This window comes from Dermacentor andersoni, chromosome 7 (genome assembly GCF_023375885.2).
Source record: "Dermacentor andersoni chromosome 7, qqDerAnde1_hic_scaffold, whole genome shotgun sequence".
NCBI lineage: Eukaryota > Metazoa > Arthropoda > Arachnida > Ixodida > Ixodidae > Dermacentor > Dermacentor andersoni.
The window spans coordinates 164,031,492-164,049,369 of record NC_092820.1 but is presented as its reverse complement, the minus strand read 5'-3'; the positions used below and the strand labels follow the sequence as shown (position 1 = coordinate 164,049,369).

The window sequence follows — 17,878 nt, the reverse complement described above, 5'->3', positions numbered from 1 at the left end:
GAGGGGAAAATAGCATGCATAAAAAAAAACAAAAAAAAAAAAACGCCTTGAGAACACGGCTTTTGAGAAATACATATGCACATTATTAACCACTACTTACTTTTAGATGCAGGACAAAAGCAGCAGCAAATTTGAAACTGTAGATATTGACAAGCACCACAATGTTTCTAGATGACGGGGACCCTTTTAGTGACTTTGCTTTGCCGGTTTGGCCTGCTTAAGGAACTTTTCTGAATAAACTCGCTCGAAGCAAGTACTTTCCGGTTCGTATGCCACCTGGCACTACCACAAGGCGGCACGGGTACCATCCCAATTCCTTCTTTTCTGGGTGCATTTCTTTTGCAATTTTATGCAGCCACATTTAGAGGAGGCTTAAACATTCTCATGTACAAAATTTATTTTTTATAAAGCTAAATACAATGTTTGTGAAATCGTAGAAAAAACCCAAATTCATGAACTTTACGAAAAATTCAGGCGAGTTGGCAACTATGGAGTAGTGAATGACTACTCACTTTTTCAGGTCCTCCTTCTTCCAGAAACCACTTCTGGAGGGTGTTACGCAGCAGCACATACACATACTTCTCCTCCTCCTCTTCTGTGGATTCCACCAGCACTTTCACAAGGTGCCTCTGGAAACCCAAGAACACGGCAGATCCTAGTGTGTGATTTATTGCTCCAAATCATTCTTTACTCTTTACTTTTGACCTTCACAAGCATTCTGATTTCTTGGGGCAACATTTTGAGCAGTCTGGACCTTTCTATTGACGACTGAGAAGGGTTCTCTCAGTGTGATTACAAATGTTTAAAGGTGAGGTCTGCAAAGAACAGGAGTCACAGGCAGTCGAGAACCCTGGCGCTAACCTTAAAAGCATTTCAGTTTCTGAATGGCTCCATACGATATTCAGAGATTGAATTAATTAACAAGTAAGTGTTGGTCACAGAAACATGACACATCAGTAGAATTGAAATCAATAAAGACTTCCGGTTCTAGACTAAACAAGCAAATATTTATAACTATATAATAGCAACACCAAGATGAAAATTAGACCTGATTTTTCATAAGTGTTCTTTCTTTGCTACAACTTACAACTAGACCGGTAATTTGTGGAAATGTTCATAGGTGGAAAGAGGCAAGTTTCATCCCAACCTCAAGATGATGCATTAGGAGAGCTATCCCAGCCGTGGCTTTGCACAAAACTCACCGCTTCGGACGACTGAGAAGGCATGGCTCCAAAAATGAACGAGGAGACACGTCGGCCTATGCCAGCCAAAAGTCCCTGAGGTGCCTTGAGAGCCTTTATCAGCAGTGCTGTCTGCGTAAAGAGGCAGTGGCATCACAGTGAAAACCAAATTAAATCTGGTCATGACATATTGAATTCACATTGGAGCAAACCTTGCACATCACTTCTACGAAGGTAGTGCAACTGCCAGCAGCAACGTGAGGTGGTACATTGCAGCTGCGAAACGAAACTTGATTTTATGGAGTTTATAAATGTCAAAAAAAAAAAAGAAAATAAATAATAATAATCTTTTTTTTCCCCTAACAATATTGTGGTTTTTTAAAGTTGTATGAATGCAGCACGGTTTAGCCTAGAACAAATATACTTGAGCCCAGACGTCCTTTATTTGTACCAGTGAAAATTCTGTGGGTGGCAGAAGTCTTGGGAGCTGAGAAATAGCGAAATTTAAAAGGCTGAATTCAGTTTTTCTACACCAAGAAATTCCATGAAAAACATTAGCTTTACCATGACATTACAAACATAGCATACAATCATTCAGAATATTAGATATATTATTTCGCTTAGTATCCTTAAGTTCACACCACTTGTGTGCGCATCGATGAGAATGTGCTGTGTACAAAATAAAAGAACGACAGATTCCTTCCATACTTTCGCTTCGGGATAACAGCTTATCAGGCCAATAAGTGTTGCACAGTACACATCATTAAAGATCAAGTCATCATATGCAGTGTTGCTAATGAACTTACTTGTCCATCAACCACGGATGGCGTGACCAGCATCAGAGAGCTTGTGGTGGTGGCCAAAATGCAGCCAATGGGCTGTAACGGGAACAGAATGACAGTCATTACGTATTTGCCTGCGTGGGATGTTGCTTTATGCAGCATTGTCAAACTAATCATCCCTCTCCCTTCTAAGTAAAGGTTGGTTTAATAAGTGCTTAACAAAAAGCAAAAAAGTTCTGAAACAATAATCAATAAATGAAGAAAGAACTGTTAAACGTGAAGACAGTTCTACCCGTGAAGACAGTTCCACCCATTTTGCACAATTTTCATAGCACTTACAGAAGACCCAAGAACTACTTGCAACCCTAACTTTGCCCGAAAAGGTCACTCAGCTAGTCAAGCTCTGACTGCAATTAATAATAACATGCTTAGAGCACCCAAATTCCGAAATCGTTGAGGATTGGTAACAAATATTGCTTCCAAGCTAATCACATCCTCTGGACAAATGACACTGGAGTGTTTTGGTATACCACAGTGTGCAATACACTACCATGCAATGTTGTTGTATTGGCTTGTTTTTACGTCAATATGCCAAAACCGGCAGACGGACCCACAAGACGAACAGTGATATGGCGCTATTATAGCAACAGTGATATGGCGCTATTGCAGCAACAGTGATATGGCGCTATTGCAGCAAGAGTGTGCATGCATGTCCTGTTCCTTATTTGAAACCACAGGCTGGTTGCTCCGTAATGAATGCTTTAATGAGGACTGCTACTGTTATCTTCACCAGTGAAGTATCGTCTGCATACACACAGGTGACCACTTGGGGTCACAAGTAACAGCAGAACTTTGAACGAGGACATAAAACGAAGAGCAGACGAGAATAAGTGCTGTCCTCTTCTCCTCCTCTTCTAATGGCCTCGTCCAAAGTCGCACCATCACATTTTGAATCATGCAGTACCAATTAGCCCAATATCTGATGTTGCTGAAATATTGCGACAGGTAGGTCCAGAACACCGAAGGAAAGGAGTATGACGTCCTGTGTTACATGCAGAAAGTGTTTGCACCTTATGGAGGTGGCAAAAAAGCTACACAACATTGTCTGCTCATTTCAATCTTCTACAACTAGCATCTGCTCAATTCCTATTACAGAAATAAAAGGATGCAAACTAGCAAAGATATTGCACTCGCGGCATAAAACAATCAAGGTTTCAAACTTGCATCGAAGTAGTTATTTTCATGCACCAATTACACCCAAATTAAGCAACTATGATCAGATATTTAACCTACTATTTTAGTGACTATCGCACAATGCCATATCTACATTGCGTAGTTGATCACTAAGTCAGGTGATACAATGCACCAAATACCAGTCACACAGGCAAAGCTTCACACCGAAAAGTGGACACGTAAGCCCATGTTCAACAACAGAATGCTGCAGCCACTGAGCCACCACAATCTTTAATGTTTACCAACATGGCACACATTTTTAAAGAGTTTGCCCTGAGCACATGCCTTCTGTGTGATACATACACACACACTTACTTTATTAAGCATGATTCAGCTTTACATGTGACACACCAGCAGCAGAAGACTTGGAACAGCATGCAGATTCTCACAAGCAACAAATTATTTTTTGATCACAGTGACTCCTATAGCAACAGTGTTGTTGCCAATTTTGTCTGCTTCACGAACTTTTCTAGATAAACTTGCTTAAAGCAGGTACCCTCTGGTGTCCTTTAACCAGAAATCTTCTAAGGGTATGGTCAGAGACTGATGGGTGAAATTCCATTAGGCTCTTGTTTGGTGTACTAAATATAGGTTTGCATTCAGCATTACTGGCATGAATTGACAGAATTCACAGCATTATCACTCTGCTTCTGTGGAACCTCATGTGCAGGCACATAAAAGTATTCAGGTTGCTGTGCTTGTGGCATATGGCATGCTACTCTGCAGCACAAAGACAGCGCAGGTACCATCACTGCTTATTTCGCATGCTTGTTTTTTCAATAAGCACCGGTCAACCTTGCAACCACTTTAAAACTCTTTCGTAAACAGAACTGATTTTTCATAAAGCTTCATGCAACATTTGTAAAATTGTAGAATGAGCCCAAACCTGTAAACATTACACAATATTTTGCAGAGTTGGCAGGTATGATGATACCGACTTGCCCAGCTACCTATGCTGTTAGCAAGAATTAACTAGCATTGAAAAGATTATTTTACCAAGCCTACCAACCTGTGTATTGGTGAGGGAGTAGCACTCCTCTCCCTGGAGATCTGCCAGGGCATCAGTCGAAGAGCCTTCATGGGCAATGTTGGGCCAGTAGCGGAGGATGCCTGCCGGGGCCACTGCCAAGGCAGCAGGAGCAAGTTCATCCCTCAGCAGCACGCAAACCAGATCGGCACGGTGAGCCAGGTCACTTGGCGGCAGAGTCAGCATGCGACACTGTCGAGATTATGTGAAGTTATTGTTAGAAGATACCCTGGTGTGTTGGAAGTTTTGAAACTGCCATCATACCCATCGTGGTCATTCACAGCAATCTTAATTACCAGTGATGAATATGTTTATCATCTATGCATGCTGATAAACCAGAGCCCATTTTGATTGATCCATGGGATTTATAGCAACACTGAGGTTAGGAGAAGTGCCATAGCGGAGGGCTCCTTATGAATTTTGACCAGCTCGGGTTCGTTGATGTGTACCTAAATCTAAGTACACAAGTGTATTTGCATTTCGCTGCCACTGAAATGTGGTTACTGTGAGAGCTCTTTCCACATTCATAGCATGCTCTTTGTCTGCATATGGAAGTTTTGTTATTTTTTGTTTACTATTATTATTTTTTGCATTCAGTAACGGTGCTCTAAAGTTGTATTGAAACGGTTTTCTGATACTACCGGATAAGGCATGAGCAAAACGAGAACAAGGTGAAAGCAGGAGCCAACGCTTCGACAAGTGGACTTGTCGAAACGTTGGCTCCTGCTTTCACCTTGTTCTTGTTTTGCTCATAGTCTTGAATTTCCATCTCCCGCCTTCCCTGTGTTTTCCCCGAATAGGGTATAGTTACAGATGATCCCCCCGACCCCCCCCAAAAAAGGGGAAAAATTGCAGTTGAAAGTGAGCATTACATGTCTGTTGTTCCCTCTTGTGCCCATGTCCCAATGTTATGCTACACTTTATCTCAATACAATATGATAGAGCAACAAGCCCGCATCACCACGCTTGTCGACTTCCATTCTTGCAACATCGCCTTTTTTGGTCTCAACCAGACTCCTGAACTCAAATCAACAATGGTGTTTTGCAGATGAAAGCTTTGTCAAAGGCATTTATGGAGCACATCAAACTGCTTAATGCAACCAATTTGTTTTTGCACGCTTTGTCCTTCAGCCTAACAGGCACTTAACAGTGATCCAACAGAGTATGTAGGAGTGGTGCATGCTTAGTGTGGTCCACAATAGTTTTCCAAATGAACAGCTGGTCTTTATGAAAACAAGAGTGCTAATCCAAATACGCTTCCCATAAGCCATGTGAAGTCGCATGCTGCTACGGACAAATGATGACAAGTGAGATCTTGAGAACTAATGAATGGTTGCATTGTGAATGGAATCTGCAAGCACTAATCATCAGTGCGGCAGAAGAAATGGCTGAGCACATAGTTGGAATTACTTCAGATTTTATTGGAAAGTGGTCAGCTGTCAAGTTGTAAAACAAATATGTTCATCACTTGCCCCCCTATGCTCACCAACAGGTAAGAGGTTGTTCCTCCCTAGCTAAAATCTTCGACGATTATGGTGGCCGCCGATTACGCCGTGTATGTGACTTGCCTGTGCCTCACTGCGACAATGCTCATCACTGAGCTCTCATACGAAAGAGCAGCTGAACAACAAAATGGCAGAGTGAGACGTAGAATACTTACACTTCTGTTACGTGATGCCTGTTTGTACTGCCACACAAACAACTTTCGACCACAGACGAGCCATGCCCAGCCGCAGCTCGAAATGCGGGCACTGATATCTGTACCAGCTGCGAGCAAACAACAATAAAGCGAAAAAATAAATAAATAGCCAGGGGCGCCCACGGCAACAGGGTAAAGCTACTCCCAAGGGACAAATTCAAGAAACCCAACCCGCAGACAGTAAATCGTGCTAAGCAGTCTGTGCTTACGTTCGGCCTCGACCAGAGCTTCACTGACAAGTACTGGCAAAATGTTGCCGAAGAGCTCGACGACATGGTCTGCAGTCTCTTCGAGCACTTGGGACTGGTGCAGGGAGCTGTCTTGAAGTTGAGTCAGCGAAAGCATGCTTAAATACAGAGGAATGAAAGAAAACACAAGTGACGGGAGCATTACATGTCAGTCATACTTTACTTTCTTCCGAGGTTAATATTTCAACAAACAAACGTTAAATACGTAAACGAAACCAAGGATAATCACCCAGGCGCGCATGGCGACCGGCCGTACGGTAACGGCGTACCACTGCGTCGACTTTTGGACAGCGAGTGAGGAGTTGTGAGAAAAGAACCACCGGAGGAGCCCGCACGACGCGGAGTGAACATAGTTTCGCGTAATGTCCTAAAACTTCCAACAATGCACTGGTGAAACGCGGCGACTCACAAGCTACGCTCGTTAGAATGACATCGAAAACAAGCGGCATCTAAATGGGCGCCGGCAAACCCCACGTGATGCAACGAATTCCTGTTTTAACGGGAGACGTGAAATTAGCGCATCTCAAGTGTTGCTGCTGTTTTCGATTTGACTTCTGCTAAACCGAAGCACGAACAAGAAAAACGTAAACGACATGGACACAAGTGAAGCTTGGCGTTCGCTTTTACTTGCCGAGGCTATTTCACAGTTGGAGATCACTACATACACCTTAAGAGTATATAGAGGAACGCGGCAGGCGCTAGTCTACTTTACAAAATCGTTACCAAGGCGACGCTTTAACTCAGAAACCTCAGAAACCTCCCGACTACTAGGGGAGAAATCGGCGCTCGTGATGCATTCGTGAAAACACGCCGTGATCGCGTAAGCTGTGCTGTTTGCTTTGAGTTGCTATCGTGATGGTAAAGTCCGTTAAGATTTCTTTCGTACATAACCCGTTTACTGATTATTCTGCCCTTCCATGTTCTTGTAGATCACTCTTTACTGCCCTCTTGGTGCGCAATTTCTCTTGAAGGAGGCAGTCTCTCGAGGTAGTACATTTGCTTGGAGGAAAAAGACGCATAGCCCGTTCTCTCCCAGGTGATCTAGGAGGTGCCAGTTTTCTCTCGGACTCCGTGCTGAAGATGGAAGACTACGAATGGAAACCGCCGTCTGAGGCGGAGCTAAAGGTTCTCGAAGCTAGGCGAGAACGAATGGACAAGATTAGCGGCATTATGGGCGATTATCTTCTGAAAGGATACAAAATGCTCAGCGAGGTTTGCGATGTCTGCAGCGTGAGTAAAATTTAAGTTTACGGTTAATTGTTCCTCTGATTGTACCAGCACTCCAAATGCCTGCCTGTTTGTATTACCGCAGACCATACTCCTTGAGGACCGCCAGCGCAGATCGTACTGTATCGCTTGTTCAGAGGTGGACACGATGGAGAACGTCAAAGACAACCCAGGTGAGCGTCTTGGAGCTTGTCGTTGAGACGATTGTGTGGTAACGGGCTTGGCGCCTTGGTTGGCGGTCCATGCTATTGGAACACTGTCGAGAATGATGCATTAAGAAAGCGAAATTCCCGGCATTGTATAATTCTACCATCTGCTGCTTCCCGATCATTTGCGCTAACCGAAAATCGTTTGTCTCGAAAAAAAAAAAAGAAAAATGTCTTGGCTACGTGACGTTAGCAGCTCTTCAGCAAGGTGGCCTTGGCATATATTTCATGGTGATGAGTGTCGGTGGATTTTTTGAGCATAGGGAAGGAAGCAGTGAAAACACTGCCGCTGAAGATGCGAAACTGGTTGAAATATAATGCAGTGCACAGCCATACAGGTATACTCACTCACCATATTTTTCGAGGGCTATTACACACTTGTCGACATTCACTCACATACATGCTCACACTCGCCCAGACTCACGTTCATACTTACGTCCACTCAAATGGCCAGGCGCCCACTCCCGTTCATACACACAGCCACTCGCACTCTTGTTCACTCACTGACGCCCTGTCTCATGCCTGTTGTTATGATTGGGGGTTCAATCCCATCGCTCGTGATCCGTTGTCAAGATTGGAGTCGGGCATGAATTAGAAGGTAGCTGGCCCATGCCATCGTCCAACTTATCCACGCTGATGACGTTGATGAAGGGAAGGACTGCTTCTCTTCGAGAACGAGGAATATGGGTTTATTTACAGTATTTATATCAGTCTAACATGACTGCTTGAGAGAGAGTGTCCTGAGCAGCCGCACAACAGCAGTTTATAAACACTCGGTCCTCCTCCGATACCCAGGTGACGGAAACGGCCGTCCAAGCACCGTAGGTGAGTTGACCAGGCACGTAGGGGAGACAAGGCACCATAGGGGATACGAGGCACCGTAGGGGCATTTATTCCCCGAGCTGCAGCGCACCCGCCGGCCGCCCATTGTCTGGCATCTTGGTCGGCACGTGGGAAGGGGTGTCAGTAGACGTTCCCGTGGCTCAGTAACAATAGTTGGTCCGCCGAGCCCGTTTAGTCATAATGGCGACTTCGTCAAACTTGGCTCCAGCGATGGAGAGTCGAGGACATACATATTGTTGTTCACACACAGTCGACTTAGTCACGCCGTGGCTAGAGGTGTGCGGTGACGCTCCAGGAAAGTTGCCGCCACAGTCGCAACTGGCCGGCAAAACTTGCACTGCAGCTGGCCGTTCTTAACACCGTGAAGTGGAGCAAGTATGAGCCAGTGTACTTGTGATTATGCTGACCAACATGCACAGCTCACCAGCAGTGGTGACATGGCAATGGACAGAGTTAGTGTGTGCTTATCATTCCCCGATCTTCTCAGAGTATGTAGAAATGCATTGTATTCTTGCAGGCAAGTAGTGCATTACAAGTTTTTGCATGTTGCAGTTCTCTCCGATGTGGCAGCACAGCGCCTCGTCGAGGAACGGCAAGCAAGCTCAGAGTTGACTGCCCCTTCTCGGAGCACACTCTCAGAAGAAACGCATCACAATACTGCACCACCACTGATCCCGCGCAGAGCCACAACAGTCATCTCAAGCAGTGCCTCTGTGCCCACAGCACCTGTGACCGCCGAAAACATGACACCATGCATTTTAGCATCGCGAGACCCAGGGTTGTGCAGGAGCCAGCAGCAGATGGTGGAGAATGCCTCAATGCCTCCCGACTCGACGCATCGAGAACAGGAAGTTGTGGCAGCCATGCAAGCTGTTCAGGGAAAAATGGTCTGGGCCACGCAGGAACTGAAAATGTGCTCCAGTGTTGAGCTATCAATCCAGATGTGCAACCTCATCAAGACGTGTGCGGAGGCCATCACTGCCTTGAATGACTTGAGGTCTGCCGATGCAGGGCCAGAGTGCACTGGCAGGCAAGGCAGGTGTGAATGAAAACATTTACGGCAAAGTTTGGTCGTTCTGAATAAATATGCATGGAAATTTTGCTGTTAACTGAGGCTGATTGCTGGTAGGTAGCCTTTGTAGCTGGGAAGTTCTCACCACTGTTGCTCACTGTTCTATCATCAATATAAAAGTTGCAATATGGAAAATTTTATGTTGGGATAAAGCTCTACCTAGTGGTAGGATCCAGCAAACTGATAGACCAAAGGGTTTGGAGACACCTAGGGATTCTTGAAAGAATTCAAAGGGATTACCTTAGAGGTGCACTGCTGTATAAAGTACCATATAGCCGAATGAAGAAGAAAGCAAAATATTTATTAATGCAATTGTGATGAGCCACAATTTCCTTTTCAACTTGCATCAGCAAACAGGGTTGATGTTGAACCAAAAAAAGACTGCTTTGACCTCATCATCATCAGTATCCTTCAGCTTTGGTTGTAGAGTTGTAGTAAACTTTAAAAAACATGACCCTGGCTTTTTGAGATGCACAAGTTGGGTCGTTCTGGCCCTAACACTACGGAATTCTTGTCTACACTCTTTTTAAAAAAAAAACACTACCCAGTTTCTTTGGATTTGTGAAGAAATAGAGCGGCTATGGTTATTTTTCTTCGTATTTACCCATGTTGTGGACATCTTGCAAAATTCTGCCGCCATCTGTTAGCCTCGGCTTCTTTTTGTCAGGCTGGTTCTTCGCGCTTGCACCTTTTTCCATTGTACCTCACATGGCCTCTGCTTCTTGTGCTTGCTGGATTTGGTTTGAATGCAAAGCATTCTTTAGCTGCCTCCTCAAGTTGCATCATCGTTGCGATGGCATCTGTATAGAAGCCGGTTGTGTTGCCAGGAAGTATTTTTGCTGTGATGTCATATATTCTTTCCCCTCATATTCACTAGATGGCATGTGGTACACACCAACTGTAAGATCCCTAACAGATGCTTTAATGCATCTTGTCAGGCACTTTGTGATGGAGAGATAATCTGAAGATAAATATTAAGTCTTCCATTTGCGTTTTGTAGACAGTGGACTTCCATCAATGTGGTGACCATGTACCTTGAAAGAGATGCTACAGGTGGAGCAATTGGCAGCCTCGACCAGCAGGCTAGATCAGCCTGTTCCCAACATCACGACTGCCACCAGGTTGCTGGTTGTTTGGGGCTTCTACAACAGTTATCATTTCTGATGATGAGGTTTGAACAAGGGTCCTCCAGTGCTTTATGTCCATTAGGTGATGGAAAGTGGCACAAGAGAGTAACACCACACACTTCCCCACGTGCAGACTAGTGCTTTGATGTGGTTGGTGTGCATGTGACACTTGAGAGTGCACCAGATTCCACCATGCTTCCGTTGTGGCAGCTAGGACTTTGGGGCGTGTTGTGAACCACCTTAGGAATTGGCCTAGTTAACCAGTGCTCTACACCAATGAATATGTCAGTGGCACGAAAAGGAGACAAGGGTGTAAGGGACAAATCGAACATACACACCAAATGCCAATTCGTTATTTGGTTCATCAAGATGGCAAAGGTCATACGGCACAAGTAAAACGCACGTGGGCGCAAACTGCCAACTCTTGGTTGCCTTGATGGAACGAATGAGGAGCTGCTGCCCATGTTTTATTTGTGCCTTGTACCCTTGTCATTCTTTTCGTGCCTGCAGCAGCCTTTCTATTGTAGTCATTAGAGCAACAAAGCAACTAGCCCAAGTTCTGATTAGGCCCAATGCCCTACTTTTGTGATTGGCCCAGCTTGTAAAAGGTCATAACAACCTCGACGTTTAGTTCCCGGAGTACAATAAATGTAATTGTCGTCACCTTGCTGTCGCAATACATTTCTTTGTTGTCCTACATGTGCCATAGGGTAAAGTTACATAACGATGTTAGATAGCCAGTTATCTGCGAGAATTTTCACGCAACATTGATACTCACAGCATATGAGATTGACAGAGCTTTCTTAAAATTAAGCTTTCTTTGCCTACCATCCCATCGTTTGGCCCAAGTCGGTTGACAGCCTGTCAGTCGGAGGTCAGGTTCTAACCAAGCAGGTTCAACCCCACTTTTAAAAATAAAGCACATTCAGTGCTGGGATGAACCTTAGCCTACCTGCACAGCATCCCAATGCTCTAACCACTAGGCCAACTAGCTCCTTTAGATGGTTGCCACATATTGATTATGACGACGACTTTCCTACTATGGGCACCTACCCACAATGGGTACTTGGCAAAGAAGCAGGTGGTATTTATCATACCGTGAACTGGTTCGACAAGATCACCACATGATGATGATAATGGTATCTTTACTATGGCACACAACCACAATAGGCTATCATTGGCCAAGAAGTGTGTGTGTGTGTGTATGTAGATTAGGATGACTTGCATACTACTGTGCAAACCTACAATGGGTGATTCGCCAAGAATCTGGTGATCGCTGCATGTTGATAATTACATTCTACTATGGCACGTGCCCACAATGAAGGATCGGCCGAGAAGCGTCTCCGCATGTTCACGACGACGATGGATTTCCATACAGTGGCGCACACCCGCAACAGGCGTTTGACCAGGAAGTGGCCGGTACATTTCAAATATACCATAAAGAATGAGGAAATGTAACTCAATATAAGATTTCTCTCTTTGCGTAGCACGGAGGAGTGGGAGTACATACCGGCTTCCTTTATGCCCAAGGCGAAGGAACGAAATGGGCAAATTTATGCAATGTTCCATCAACTGCTTCATGAAAGCTTGAGTCACAGATGCGAACACGTGTTGGATCTGAGTTTTTTCTTGTCCTGTGAAAACCCGTGCCTGCATTTCTGGGTCTTGCTGCATTCCTGGATGTTGGGACTATATTTTATTGCACGATGCTGGTGCTCAGCACACCTGCAGTTATTTCTCTTTGCTAATAACTCTTTGGACCATTCCATTTGTGGAGGCAGAGTGCATTCTAAGGTAGGCATCATCAGCAACACCTCAACCTTACATAAAAAAATTTTTTACCCTCCCTCGGTGTCACCTTCAGTTTGCAACAAAACCATTTATTCATCCCGGGAGTTCCAACAGTTCCAATTGTTGGAAGTGTGCCACATTGCTTCGACTAAACCTTAAGTCATGCAGTGCTCGTGAAGCAGCCAACTCGACAATGAAAAGGCCTGTACTCTTTTACCATCACCTGGATCGCAGTTCCATTTGATATTTGCTTGTTTTGTCTTGATTCAATTCGAAATCTATTGTTAGGGATTTGCACACCACCTTTAAGCCGGTGTCATACATACACTTCCGATCGCAATGAACAATGCTCGCTGCTGCACGATCTAACATCTGGATCGGGTTGGCAGCTGATCATCTGCAACTCCCAGAACTGCATAATGCATTGGCTACGAATTCAGATTTCAAAATATTGTTAGATTTCAATTTTACAGCTTACTATTGTGGACAAAAATGTTCTTGAAACATTTCTTAATGAGCTGCTTCACTTTTGTTTTTAGTGTTTTTACAATACTGCGCTAAAGGGCGCAGATGTTGGCCTGCGATTGCGATTCATGCACTGGAATTGTCCGGATCGCAATCACAAATGACCGTGTATCGGAATTGGCCCCAATAGATACCGGAAGTGCGTGTGCAAAACTGATAATTAACCGTAAAAAACTAATGCGATAGCATTTCCTTAATTACACTAAGGCAGCTTTCTGTATTCATTGCAAGCCCTAGTATCCACATTCGTGGATGCAACTTGTTCTTGCCAGTTTAGTCCAGTGGTGGGCAAGAAAAAGCAGTAGACATTGAGCTTCAGGTGAATTGAACATCATGCATGCTCTATGTGCCTTCACATGTGTTCCTTACTGCTACACACATTAGCTTCGTTGAAGGTACCAGCATGTTTGACATGACGCATTCTGGTAGCAATGTAGATAGAAGTAACTTTTGTGCTGTCATAATGCATAGTCAGCAATTGAATTGTGAATGAACTTCAAGCACACAATTCAATACTTTTTATGCAAAAACAGCATTATTGACTGCACAATAAAATAATTGAAGTATACTCACTAACTGAGAGACTCGTTAGAATACGCACAAAGCACCAACTTGTCATTTTGTCTTTATTGCAGTGGAGCATTGCGTGCGTTGAAATAAAGGTGCGTAAATTTGACACATTCATAGACAATGCATAATTCTCGCCTGAAGGGGAGAATATTGCTGAACACTCCAGGAGAAAAAAGTTTATGCTCATGCAAATGTGTTTTCATAGCACAAGAGTCTCGGGAACTGCTCAAAAGCTTTCTCTCTGCTGTCGATTTCACTCACCGTGCCTGAATGATGCGAAAGACAACCAAAGAGGCACATTTAATCGTCACATTTCTTTTTATTCAGTAGAGACCACCAGATACATTTAGCATAGTAACACTGATGCACATGCACATATAACAGAGTGAAAAAGGGAAATTGCTTGTTCTTCGATGACAAAGAAAAAAAATAACCTGCGACCCTAACAAAAATAAAATAAAGAAAAGACATTTTCTTCTTACTTTGAACGAGAAAAGGCCACTTATGTAACAAGAAACAAGTGATGCGCAAATGCACACACGCACACACACACAACAGCTACAAAATTAAAAAAAAGAAGAGAAGGGGAAAATGATGTCAATGCTCCCGTACATGCACCCGTTGACACAAAAAATGAAGGTGGTGCAGTACTCACAAGGTGACACACTATTATTCTCTTTGGAAGCCATGGGACACACAAGGTAAAACGTGTGGAAAAGGTAGGGGTGGGGTACAAGAGTGCAACTCTCTCGAAAGACGCGAATGCCACGATCAACGAGGACAACACAGTGGGAGGAAGAGGACACCAGCAGAGCTAAAAAACGAGAAGGCCCGCAGTTGACTAATGCGACACAATGTCAAAGAAACTACGCACTGATGATATTTGGCTGCTTCTGGTCAAACTCAAAACGCCTCTACGAAGTGGTGCATAGCTCAAGGATGCAGGTAGAAGTGACAACCACCCGGTACCAACCTGTTTAGGGCACAGGCAAGTCGCACAGCCCCTTTCAATGACAACTGAAATCAAAGATGACTAAAATCCGCTAGATTCCACAAAGGAGACGGTTATGTACCCACATATCAATGGCCTTTAGTTTTTATGGTCACTGAAAGTGAGCCTGCTGTATTATCCAGAATGAATCGGGAATTGCACTGTCTGGTGGCGATGCCTAAACAAGGCACTTTTTTTTTCACCACCTAATCAGAAAGAGAAGGGCCAATCTGTTTTGTCCTAAGGTGATAAAAAAAAAATGTCGCATTGAATGCCCTAAGAGGACTCAATGCGAAAGTTTTTTTGCCCTCCTAATACAGATGGTGCCTACTGTAGTTTTTCTTTATTAAAAACATTTATTATTATTAAAGTTGCCAGCTCTGAACAGATGAGCAGAAGATGCCATTAATACCTGCGTCCCAGAGCAAAGAAACAGCACAAAGTGCCCTTCCGGCATCATTAGACAGCAAAAACTAATCTATGCAGAATGAGGAAGTGGAAAGTTTCAGCCTGCGAACCCAATCACACAAACTCAACAGTAGGCATGCCTGAAGCTTGGTTGTACTGGTGTTGGAATGGAACGTTCAGAAGTGGCATACTGCTGGCTTTCTATGTTATATATACTTGCTTCATAACAAGCTTGAGCGGTTTGAAGTGTGGGGGTCATTTGGGGCCCTCCAATGTTTGCTACTCTAAAGCAACAAGTGAACACTGTCTGCTCAATGGGACAGGGGAAACAAAAAAAGCTCTCTGCATTCCAGCCACACCTACAACAACGCACATCACTTGCCAACTCGATGCCGCACTCAGTTTAACTCCAGCAGTATTTCATTAAGCTAGCTTTTCCCTTTGCCCCTTTCATTAACCAGTTATGGCATTACTGCAAAAGCATCTCCATAAAGTAGTTGCTGGGCCTAGCAACATCGTCTGGGAATTTTATGTAGTCTGCTGACATGAATTGCCAAATCCATTTTAGAGGAGATTGACCAATGAAATGAGATTGCATTTCGTCAAAGACAAAATGGACCATAGAATCTCTATTGTGTTGAGCATGAAATACCAGTCTAAGCAAACTTTATCAACAACGAGCTTCTTGCCCACAACAAGAGCCACAATGCAAGTGCAAGAGGGGAAACAAAAAAAGGAACTGAAAATGTAGGCACGTAACAGTGAAGAGAGTACTCGTGATTTTTCATAGACCCCGGACACTTCAGTAACAAGCCCTATTTGCCTTCCTACTCAACTCAAGCATTCTGTACAATCAGATATACAAACAAGGTAGGTAGTGTGTCTTGCCCACAGTTTTCACAGCTTGGTTAAGAAGTGTTCCGAAACAGGTTTTGCAAAGGCTCCTGCAAGCCAACAGCCACCAATTGCAACATCTTGTGAAAAGTATTCTGCAAGCCCCTCGCATATTTCTTGCAAGATCTAGCAATGCATCAGCTGTCTTAAGTGCAAGCCCCAGTGACCATGGCCAGAGCACACGTAAGGTCTGTGGTGTTGTTGGTTGGCATCTCTGACCTCTTATGCTTTAGTTGCAAGATCATGCTAACCATGTGTCATGCCTGTAACTATGGCCACAGTAGGAGTAGGCTGCAACTTTCTTTTTATCGAATGAAAAATGTTTTTCTACTGAACTTGCAAAAGTACTATTGCAAAGCCGGTTCAAGAACGACAAAAACTAAACTGTGAACATAATTCTTGCATCAAAATTGAGTTACTTTAGCTTCACTTTTTCTTTTGTTACTTGTTTGCACACACTTTGTTTTGCCTGTTTTATACACATGTGAAGAATGAAGTGTAGTAGTTGTAAATTTGCAACTAGTGTCATGTCTTTACTGGCTGTGTTTATTGTGGTGATAGTGGTGGCGGTAACTGGTGGAGAGTTCTTGGAGTGTGTGGTGCTTTTTTTTCCTCTTCTGTGTACTTTTTTTTGTTAAATCATCTTGTTCAAAGTGTCTTCCGCTGCCCTTCCCCCCGTGTTGTCTCTCGTGTTGAAGAAGAAGCAATTGTGACGATGTCAAACCCCCAGCTGCGAAGATGGCAGACGAGGGCGCTTCGAAGCTGCAGTGGCCGGCCGGATTCAGTACCTTGGCCCGGACGACGAGAAACACAGCTTAAGAATGTAAGGGAACTTGCCGTCTGCAATGGGCAGAAGAGAAATGGTGCACGAACATGTTCAGGCCATCGACAGGGACATGAAACAATGACAGAAAGCATGGCTAACCAAGTGTTCACATTAACCAATCGGCCGCCAAGCACGACACGCCATATGGCCCCGCTGCACAGATTATTTTTGCAGTCTGTGCAATATGCAAGCTCCTGTTGTCCTGCCAGCTATATAATACTCTACAGTAACTAAAACTGCAAAAATTGAAGTAAATGTTTTATTCACAATATAAAGAAGCACTTTTCAGTTCAGAAACCTTACTGCCAGTCATATTCATTTCTGCGTGGAAAAGCTTAAGGGGGGATGCGGCCCTTGAAAACCGAAAAATCGCGAAAAAGTAGATTTTTGAAAAACCATATTTTTGGGTTGTATGTCTCATAAACTACCTGTTCTGTAATTATCAGCACCTAATTCAACCGTAAAGTACCAAAAAAAAAAAAACGCTACTTTTGAGGCCACCGCGGCCCACAAAACACGCGCAAATGCCGAAATGAAGTCCAACTTCGCGCGCGTGCCATTCCCGGACCATGCGGCCTGCCCTCGCCATCTTGGTGTCGTTTTGACCGTGGATTCTTTGTCTCTATTTTGCCGCCTTACAAAGTGGCATCGTCGGCGCGGTTGAGGCGCTATTGGCGTTTTCCCGCGATGTGATGCGGAGCGCTGATTGGCCGGAGCAGCGCGTTCAAATCCCGCGGGCTAAAGCGCGCCTGCCATTGGCTGCTGCGCGGGCGGCGGCGGCTGCTCCTTTTGATGCCGCGCCCGCCGCGCTCGCGTCCCTTGCTCGCCTGCTTTCGAGCTGTTCACCGCCTAGCGCTATCTCAGGCCTGTGGTTATGACACTGTCACCCACTGGCGCTGTTTTTTTGCTTTTGGCACTGTACAATTTGCATTGCCATGACAGATGCTGTTTGCCAGAATTTGGCGGAATAGAATGCAAAAAAATGCACCCACTGGACTGCTTCGACGCACACAGATTTCAGCACATGCGCTAAACAGGTGGAAACATTCTAAAAAACAACCCGAAGCCACCATGAAGCGGTCACCTAGTGCTATCAACTATTGACAATAATTCTAAACTTGCCCACCATATGTTGGCTGTCACGAACCCATAAACCCATTTATGGTTTACCCATGTCACGATGATGAAAACAGGAAAATCCTGAGTGCTGATCACACGACTGCACCTT

At 44.3% G+C, this 17,878-nt stretch overlaps 3 protein-coding genes across 7 annotated transcripts in view; 1 reads left to right on the top strand and 2 right to left on the bottom strand.

The window, feature by feature from the left end:
• The window catches only part of Nup133 (nuclear pore complex protein Nup133), a 47,929-nt gene extending 41,269 nt beyond the window's left edge, over positions 1-6,660 (bottom strand). Inside the window, exons 1-7 of the mRNA XM_050180473.3 lie at positions 6,400-6,660; positions 6,132-6,268; positions 5,884-5,990; positions 4,206-4,415; positions 1,988-2,059; positions 1,203-1,313; positions 513-629 (exon numbers count right to left, since the gene is read on the bottom strand). Of these exons, the coding sequence (XP_050036430.1) occupies positions 513-629; positions 1,203-1,313; positions 1,988-2,059; positions 4,206-4,415; positions 5,884-5,990; positions 6,132-6,268; positions 6,400-6,521 (876 nt within the window). The 5' untranslated portion in view covers positions 6,522-6,660. The remainder of the gene's footprint in view (positions 1-512; positions 630-1,202; positions 1,314-1,987; positions 2,060-4,205; positions 4,416-5,883; positions 5,991-6,131; positions 6,269-6,399) is intronic.
• Positions 6,661-6,942: 282 nt separating this feature from the next.
• LOC126533235 (protein ZNRD2-like) lies at positions 6,943-9,555 on the top strand. 3 transcript variants are annotated; one of them, XM_055071846.2, is made up of 4 exons: positions 6,943-6,990; positions 7,207-7,400; positions 7,483-7,570; positions 8,999-9,555. In XM_055071846.2, exons 2-4 carry the CDS (start codon positions 7,251-7,253, stop codon positions 9,493-9,495), a joined length of 735 nt encoding a protein of 244 aa, XP_054927821.1. In that variant the 5' UTR covers positions 6,943-6,990; positions 7,207-7,250; the 3' UTR covers positions 9,496-9,555. The 3 variants fall into 3 exon arrangements, with proteins under 3 accessions (XP_054927821.1, XP_054927820.1, XP_054927819.1); XM_055071845.2 differs by having other exon boundaries at positions 6,952-7,028; XM_055071844.2 differs by having other exon boundaries at positions 6,965-7,121.
• Positions 9,556-13,830: 4,275 nt separating this feature from the next.
• The window catches only part of sm (heterogeneous nuclear ribonucleoprotein L), a 183,859-nt gene continuing 179,811 nt past the window's right edge, over positions 13,831-17,878 (bottom strand). For all 3 annotated transcript variants that reach the window (XM_050180373.2, XM_050180374.2, XM_050180376.2), the window contains one exon: positions 13,831-16,664. In XM_050180373.2, the coding sequence (XP_050036330.1) occupies positions 16,606-16,664 (59 nt within the window). In that variant the 3' untranslated portion in view covers positions 13,831-16,605. The remainder of the gene's footprint in view (positions 16,665-17,878) is intronic.